General features: G+C 42.5%; 1 protein-coding gene across 1 annotated transcript; it reads left to right on the top strand.

The window, feature by feature from the left end:
• The first annotated feature begins 230 nt into the window (after positions 1-230).
• LOC124653544 (T-complex protein 1 subunit eta-like) lies at positions 231-5,365 on the top strand. The gene is made up of 14 exons (XM_047192598.1): positions 231-344; positions 439-696; positions 1,520-1,645; positions 1,744-1,947; positions 2,093-2,262; positions 2,345-2,480; positions 2,566-2,682; positions 2,804-2,923; positions 3,012-3,110; positions 3,187-3,276; positions 4,023-4,104; positions 4,211-4,299; positions 4,392-4,466; positions 4,981-5,365. Exons 1-14 carry the CDS (start codon positions 330-332, stop codon positions 5,071-5,073), a joined length of 1,674 nt encoding a protein of 557 aa, XP_047048554.1. The 5' UTR covers positions 231-329; the 3' UTR covers positions 5,074-5,365.
• Positions 5,366-8,513: the final 3,148 nt, after the last annotated feature.

Here is an 8,513-nt window from a genome sequence, read left to right as displayed (position 1 = left end):
ATCGGGTGGTTTGCTATATTAATATAGCAGGGTGAAAGCCTATTTCGAGTATAGTGTGGTTTATACATTTTAAAAAAAGGAAACGAACAGAGCGAGGGAGAAGGGAACGTAACGAACAGAGCAAAACCGAACGAAACAAAGTGACCGCGTTAATGGGCCAAGCCCACGACCAAACAGCCTTAAGCGAAACTATGGCTCCGTAGCGCGCTCAGTTTCCCTTTACCCTCCCTTCCTCCTCATCGCGCCGCCACACCCTCACTCCAAACCCTCCTCCTCCTCCTCCTCACCGCGCCGCCAGATCCCCTCCCTCCGCCGCGCAGCCTCCAGCCATGTCGTCGATGATGGTAAGCACCGCCCCCCGGAAACCCCGATCCATCCCTTCCCCGCCGCGCCGATGATCCTGACAACTCGTTTCCGTGGGGTTCTCGTTTCCCGCAGCAACCGCAGATCATCCTCCTCAAGGAGGGCACGGACACGTCGCAGGGCCGCGGCCAGATGCTCAGCAACATCAGCGCCTGCACGGCCGTGGCCGACACGGTGCGGACCACGCTCGGCCCCCGCGGGATGGACAAGCTCATCCACGACGACAAGGGCACCACCATCTCCAACGACGGCGCCACCATCATGCGCCTGCTCGACATCATACACCCCGCCGCCAAGGTCCTCGTCGACATCGCAAAGTCACAGGACTCAGAGGTATACATTCGCCGCCTCGATGATGCGTAACTGTTACTTTGCGGTGATCTTGTTTGCTATTAATTCGGCCTCAGTAGATTCGTTAAATGCAATGACCTACCCTGTCTGATCTTGGGACAGACTTATGAGCATCTTAGATTAGTCCATGGATCTTGACCTGGAAGATGTGAAATAGCTGAACCAGGCTGTCGATTAGGGGCATCTGAGACTGCCATTCTGTGATGTACTGATATATGCCTTTTTGAACTCAAATTTGTCCATTTTTTCAATCCAGGTTTTCACAAAAGGGAATTTTAGCTTTTATTCCGTCAAAATAATTCATAGAAAGTATTATTTCGCTCTTTTTTTTTCTAACTGGGTTGCCGCATTTTCCCTTACTGCGGCGTCAGAAACAACAGAGTTCCACATGGAAGATTTTATGTTCCACTCGCTGTACTTCGTTTTGATTTTTTCTTCTCTCATATCTTCCACAAGTTCCTTGCTTCTAATTGAACTGTAAATTAATTGGTTTTCTGACACTCCCACCAGGAGAAACCATTTCCTTCCAAGTTAGGCACGTCTTGACTGATTGCATTCGTTGAACTGGTGCTTTATACCACTTGGTATAGTAATAAGCAAAAATGTCAGGACTTTATTATCAGCTGTGTTTAACAGCTCATGTTATTTTTGCTACAACACTATCTGAGTGACCTATTAGTTTTAGCCTTAATGTTCTTGTTGGGCTGTTTTAGTAACATCAATCTTTCATGCTGCTTTTGACGCAAATGAAACTGACACATGAGGATAACACACAGACTTTTATTGCCTTTTTTTTTTATTTCAGGTTGGCGATGGGACAACTACTGTGGTGCTTCTTGCTTCGGAATTCATGAAGGAAGCAAAACCTTATGTTGAGGATGGAGTGCACCCACATAGTCTAATCCGCAGTTATAGGATGGCCGGCAACATGGTTCGTGACCACCATTACTTTTCTTTCTTTTGAATGGCTGAACTTACAATTCCCTATAAATCTCAGGAGCTGATTCTGTTACCTGAAATTTGTTTCAGGCGATTCAAAGGGTTAAGGAACTGGCAGTCAGCATAGAGGGGAAAAGCCTGGAAGAGAAGAAGTCGTTGTTAGCCAAGTGTGCTGCCACAACACTCTCGTCTAAACTGATAGGTGGGGAGAAAGAATTCTTTGCTTCTATGGTAGTGGATGCTGTCCTTGCCATCGGACATGATGATAGGCTTAACCTTATTGGAATTAAGAAGGTAATTTCCTTCAATGGCGACTCTTCTAGGATATTGAGCTTTTCTTTTACTCATTCAAACTTAAGTCTTTCAACATGCTAGAGATGAGATGGTTTTTCTTGCTACAATATTAAAGCTTGCCATTATGATACATTGATTGCATTAGGTTCCTGGAGGTACCATGAGAGATTCCTTCCTTGTCAATGGTGTTGCCTTCAAGAAGACATTTTCGTATGCTGGATTTGAGCAGCAACCAAAGAAATTCCTGAATCCAAAGATTCTGTTGTTGAACATTGAGCTAGAATTGAAGTCTGAGAAAGAAAATGCAGAGATCAGGTACTTAACTGTGTCATGTCAAGCACTTCTAGTGTGTACATTCTCCATCTTTGCTTATGTCACAATATCCTACTCGGTACAGATTGTCAGACCCTCTGCAGTACCAATCAATTGTTGATGCTGAATGGAACATTATTTACGACAAGTTGGACAAGTGTGTTCAGAGTGGGGCAAAAATAGTTCTGTCGCGGCTAGCTATTGGTGATCTTGCAACACAGGTATCTTCATCTTTCTCGGTTTTTTTTCCAGCTACTATGCTCTACATTTTTGTAGCCTAACTCAGTTCTTTTTTCCTTTTTACAGTATTTTGCAGACCGAGACATTTTCTGCGCTGGTCGTGTCACAGAAGAGGATTTGCAACGCGTAAGCTCTGCTTCAGGCGGAACTGTTCAGACCTCTGTTAACAATGTCATTGATGAGGTACATGCCTATTTATGAATTTGTTTTGTGCCTGTTGGATATTCAGCATGTGGTAATTACATCAGTTGCTTGGGACTGAGCATCAGCTTATTAAGCTTGCCATTACTCTTTTTGTTGAAAGGTCCTTGGCACATGTGAGGTTTTTGAGGAAAAACAAGTAGGCAATGAAAGGTTCAACATATTTAGTGGCTGCCCATCTGGTCAGACTGCAACTATTGTTCTACGTGGTGGTGCTGACCAGGTATTCTTACTGATATATCATATTATCTTTTTAATCAAGTTCATAAACTGAAAATAACCAAACTAAGCTATTTTTAATGTTGTGCTAGTTCATAGAGGAAGCTGAACGAAGTCTTCATGATGCCATCATGATTGTGAGGAGAGCTGTTAAGAACTCAACAGTTGTGCCTGGTGGTGGTGCCATTGATGTATGCCACTTAAAGTCAAGCTAAAATGATTCAACCTGTCATACAGTTTTAAGCTGATTCTATATATTTCATGTAGATGGAGATAAGCAAGTATCTCCGACAGCATGCACGGACAATAGCTGGAAAGTCTCAGTTCTTTGTGAATTCATTTGCTAAAGCTCTCGAGGTACATTTTCGGGGCTCCTTTTTCTGTTTTATTTTTACCTGAATTATGCTTCCCTGTTTGTGTTGTAGTCAAAGATAACGTTTTAGTTTTAATCGGTCCTCTTTTGGTTTCTGTTGCCCATTTCGCTCTATATGTTGACATTTTCATTGCCAGATCTTGAAAGTTTGTGTGATATACTAGTAGGTTATTTCACAAGTAAATTTGACCAACAGTCAGTTTGCTGTGAAGGTATCATAATAAATTGCAGGAGATAATATAGTAAATAGCATTGTTGTTTGTTTGGGGGAGCACCTCATCCTAGGATATATTGCTACTTATGCGAGGTGAAGTGGTGAAGCCCAGTCCATCACCCAAGCCAAGAAGTGGTTCACGTTTGTACTTTGGGTCTGTTTTCCATCTAGTTCTTGACACAAAAGACAGCTTAAATTAGTAGTTCAAGCCAGCCCCTCAGTAGGCCCTGCCCCTCTGTGTATCATATCTGAGGGAAATGGCTGTGCTTTGTGTTTTTCTTGAAAGAACTTCCCATGAGCTGTTGTTTGTATACCTTTTGCTGAAACTATGAAACAAAGCCTTTTAAGTTTGATTTGTCTGTTATACTGCAATTCTGTTTACCCCCTTTGGTATTGTTAGCAAATTTTGTAGCTACAACTTTGAACCTTAGATTTAGTTGTATCTACTTATTTGTGTTCGATCATATGTTTTTTCAACCTTTGACTTTATAATGTTTCCGCTGGATTTCTTTGCAGGTTATTCCAAGGCAACTTTGTGATAATGCTGGATTTGACGCAACTGATGTGCTCAATAAGCTTAGGCAGAAGCATGCATCTGGTTTGTTCTCTTTAGCTTTATGGCGATTAGTTGCTTGGACAGTTCTTATATGAAGTTGTCAGTCAGCAAACTGTCTGTTGTCTAATGTGTAATTATGCTGTACCAGGTGATGGTGCTAATTATGGTGTTGATATCAACACTGGTGGAATTGCGGATTCTTTCGCTAATTTTGTGTGGGAACCTGCTGTTGTTAAGGTAATTGTGCTTTCCTTCTGGTCCTTAAGCATTTATCTATCCTCATATTGTTGTGTTGACTTGTCATTGGTAACCATGTTTTTTTTGTTCAGATTAATGCGATTAATGCTGCGACAGAAGCTGCCTGCCTTATTCTGAGTGTTGACGAAACAGTGAAAAACCCAAAGGTAAGAATAGTATCAAATGTCTTGGAACACTCCCCCCCCCCCCCCTTTCTGTTGTTTTTGGAGTTGCATCAGTTATTTTCTTTTGGTAATGTGCATTGATAATGGTGCATCTGTATGCCACCCAGCATGGGCATCTTGTGAAGTAAATTCCCTTTCGTGCTGCCGCGCTGAGAATATGTTAGCCAAAAGGAAAAAATAAGATAGGAAAAATACTTTCAACTTAAGGATTGAATAATTTAATATCTAAACCTCCATTTACCGTTTAGTGATACTATCAAGTCGGTTAAGATTGGTAAATTGCAGTAAGGTCATATATTATTGGTCTTTATATGGTACAACTAATGATCATGGTGGCCTTGCCATAATTTATTGGTCCTGGAATTCCTGTTGTTTTGATCTTCTGGTATCATTTTTTGTTGAGCTCTTGCTATAAGGTTATGTCAATACAGCAGTTGTCATTCATTACAATCTAACTTACAATCTAACTATCACTTCTATGGTATGCTAATTTTAGTCGGAGAGTGCACAAGGTGATGCCGCTGCGATGGGTGGGCGTGGTGGTGGTGGAATGCGAGGACGAGGTGGTAGGGGCATGCGCAGGCGGTGATTCTAGTCAAGTGTGTCCTGTAATGTTGTTCTGCCATGCCGGGTCAGGTTTTGAGTTCCCTTTGTATGGGCCATCGGTCCTCATTACCTGCATCCAGGTTTTGTGGAATTTGTATGTCTAGTGCGAGAATTTCTAGTGTTGAAAATGTGCTATCTTTTTTTTGGGTGTTTTTTTTCTCTCTCTATGTAGCTTTTACCAGGTTGTGGTATTATAGCACGATCTACCTATATTTGCTCTTTCTTGGCGATCGGTCTTTTCAAACAGGTTCTCTTATTGATGTGATGTGCGGACACCGATGGTGCTGTCGATTGCTGCATGATTAAATTTAGATCGCCAGCCAAAATGTTATAACTTTCGTTACATTCGACCTTGCTGGCGTTGGTTAGGGGCGTTCGGGGAGTGGTGGAGATCGTCATAAAATTTCCACTAATAAAAAACGTTCTGCCCAGTACAATAGCATCTGTCAAAAACAAGTAAAAACGTTCTGCCCAGTATCCTAGCCTTGACAAAAACAACCGATGGCCTCCTCTTCTAGGTAACTATTTTAGCCTACTATATGGTGGAAAGGAACCAGTTGATTCAATTCATCAGCCAGATGGTGTTTACATCAAACTGCTGTTCCCTGCCTCTCTTCCATAACGCTTGTGATCAGTAATTTATTGTTATTATTTTGGAACTTGCACTTATTATGGATCAGAGAGAGTAATAATCTTTCATGATACTGTAATATCAATATATTAGGAACAAAGGTTTACGAAAGAAGATCAGGAACACGTAGGCATGGGCATCAGCAAATTCCAACATAACCTCATCATGATATAAGGTACATATGCTGCACTCGTAAGAACATGTTAAAATTGTACCAAGAACTCGAAAGCATTCAACATTACTCATTTGTGCATGACGAGAACACACAGAAAGTGCTTCGCTTAAAACAAACTTCAACACAACAGTAAGATCTTAATATATTGACCTATAAACGGACATGCCATGCTAGGGCAACCCAAATATTTGCGTCCATGCTGGCTAGAATGAACCGACATGCCATCCTTTTGAGTCCCCTCGCCATAAGGTCCTTGTTGATAGCCCTATTATTCGGGAAACCATTGATCTACTGGAAGATAAATACATGCTGGGTGAGGTGATCAGGATATCTGGTGCAGATGCAGAGACAAGTTCATTTGAAAGAAGATAAATACCAATGGGCTGGAAGCCAGTTTATGTGCACATACTAGGGCTGGCACATAGGACGGGGCAGAGGGATGCTGGCCCTAAGTATTTTTCGTGTGACCAAGTGGCAGAGCTTGATAGCGATTGTTGAAAGGGTCAATAACACCAATCATGTTTATATAAAAGTTCAGAATAAATGTATCTTTAAGGATTTTTTTAGTAGGGGGGCGTGCCCCCCCTCCCCCCCCCCCCGTGACCTAGGGAAGCTCCGCCACCGTGAACATGAGGCCCCTGGTGTCATGTCGCCTTAGGGCTACTAAAATCTGTGGACCGACCATGCCCATATATTGCAATTTTGGCCTGCTGCAAGATGAAGCCAATCAACTTGTCTGCTTCCTTGGATATCGAGGCGATCGAGAAACATGCCGGTTTCCCCATGGGCCTTGATCGTTTCATATATGGGCTTAAACCTATTTGTTTCGCATATCGTGTCTACCAACACCGCCACCGCGCGGGCCAAGCAACCATCGTCCGCTTGAGGCGAGTGAACATAGTTGGAGAGGTTATCGATGGCACGAAGGCTGATCTCGTGGCCCACCTTCAAGTCAATTAAGTTCATCTGTCCTCCTACTTGTACGAGAAATCGAGCATGATAGCTCCAGGAATGAAATTATAGCAGGTGGTGCTAGAGCATGTGAGGTACTCTCTAGGCTTCGATTACAGAATCACAATGAATTCCAAATACAAGGTTTGCTTCGAGTCTAGAGAGGGGATGAGGACAAAGAGCCGTTTTCACTGGATCCTATCTGGATAGTTTGCTACTTCCGTACGACAGGCTTAATTAGTCGCTTCACTTAGCCTAGTCGCGGTGTCATTGTACTTGCTTTTGAGCTTGCTGGGCCGTGACGACAACCTCGTCTTGCTTGGGCCTTCTCCGCTCGAAGGAGCAACGCTAGGCTAGGGGTCCTATACACTGGCATGGTCGGTGTGTATGAGCGCACCTATGCATCGCTTCAATGCGGAAGCGATTACCCATCGCCTGAAGAAGATTTCGAATGGGCCGGCCCGCTTAGTCGTTCTCTCACTCACAACAACTAGTAGCCTAGCCGGTTGAAACAATTAACAACAATGGGAGAGACTCTAGTTCGATTCCAATAATGACGACTTTGGAATCCTATTTTTTCGAAGCTTCAAAAAATTCGAATCCAAACAAAATTTCGTTTAGATTTAAAACTGTTCAAATTGAGAAAAAAATGTAAATTTGAAAATTTTCAAAGGTGGAAAATGCTGAAATTTGAAAATTGTTTAGATTCGAAATTTGCTTGTATTTAACATTTCCTTAACTTTGAAATTTACTCGAACTTAAATTTTTCTTAACTTTGAAATTATCTCGAATTTAAAATTTGCTTAATTTTGAAACTTTCTTACTTTTAAAATTTGCTTAACTTTTACATTTGCTCGAATTTAAATTTTGTTAAAAACAGCAAAGAAAAAGAAAGAAAACATAAAAAAGAAAAAACCAAAAATCGAAAGGAAACAGACAAAACCAAAGAAACCAGGAAAACCTGAAAAAACTCGATCAAAAAATCGGAAAACCTGAAGCTCTGGCTTCCTGCGCGTTGATGGGCCGCGGTACACCTGGGCAAAGTTCAGACCGGGCCGGGCTTAAAAAAGCCCGCGGCTAAAAGTCAGGCCCAAGCTCGGCCCGGCCCGACCTTCGGGCCTGTAATTTAAGCCCGAACCCGGCCCGAATGAGCAAAAAGCCCGACCCGGCCCGACCAGGCTAAAGTGCGCAAAAAGGAAGGCCTGAGCCCGGCCCAGCCTGACGTTCGGGCTAAGATTTCAGGCCCGAGCCCGGCCCGAAATGCAAGCCTGACCCGGCCAGGTCCGGGATTTTCGGGCCGTCCGGGCCGGGCTACCCATGCCCAGCTTTAGGCCGCAGCCCATTATCCCCCGTTAGAGGGCGTAGCGTATTCCCGTCCGCTAATGGGCGATGAATAGGTTTTGCCGGTGTGTATGACCCGCCGCACACCCTAGGTCAACATATTGGGTTGGCCTAGTTTATTTATTTTTCTATTTTTTCTATTTTTTCTATTTGTTTTATTTATTCATTTTTGTTGCTTCTGTTTTGTTTATCCCCATTATTTAAATTGGACATTTTTAAAAAAGTAAAATTTTCATGAATCTGGACATTTCATAAAAATATTCTTTTTTAGAAATTTCAACATTTCAAAAACTAAACATTCTTTCAATTTTTTGTTTTTTTTGAA

Source organism: Lolium rigidum, chromosome 5 (assembly GCF_022539505.1).
Source record: "Lolium rigidum isolate FL_2022 chromosome 5, APGP_CSIRO_Lrig_0.1, whole genome shotgun sequence".
NCBI lineage: Eukaryota > Viridiplantae > Streptophyta > Magnoliopsida > Poales > Poaceae > Lolium > Lolium rigidum.
The sequence above is the reverse complement of the archived record's forward strand: the minus strand, read 5'-3'. Positions and strand labels throughout refer to the sequence as shown.

Coding starts and splice junctions, on each gene's coding strand:
- LOC124653544 (XM_047192598.1), top strand. Junction 2,263..2,344: donor AAAGAAAATGCAGAGATCAG/GTACTTAACTGT, acceptor TACTCGGTACAG/ATTGTCAGACCCTCTGCAGT. Junction 4,105..4,210: donor TAGGCAGAAGCATGCATCTG/GTTTGTTCTCTT, acceptor ATGCTGTACCAG/GTGATGGTGCTAATTATGGT.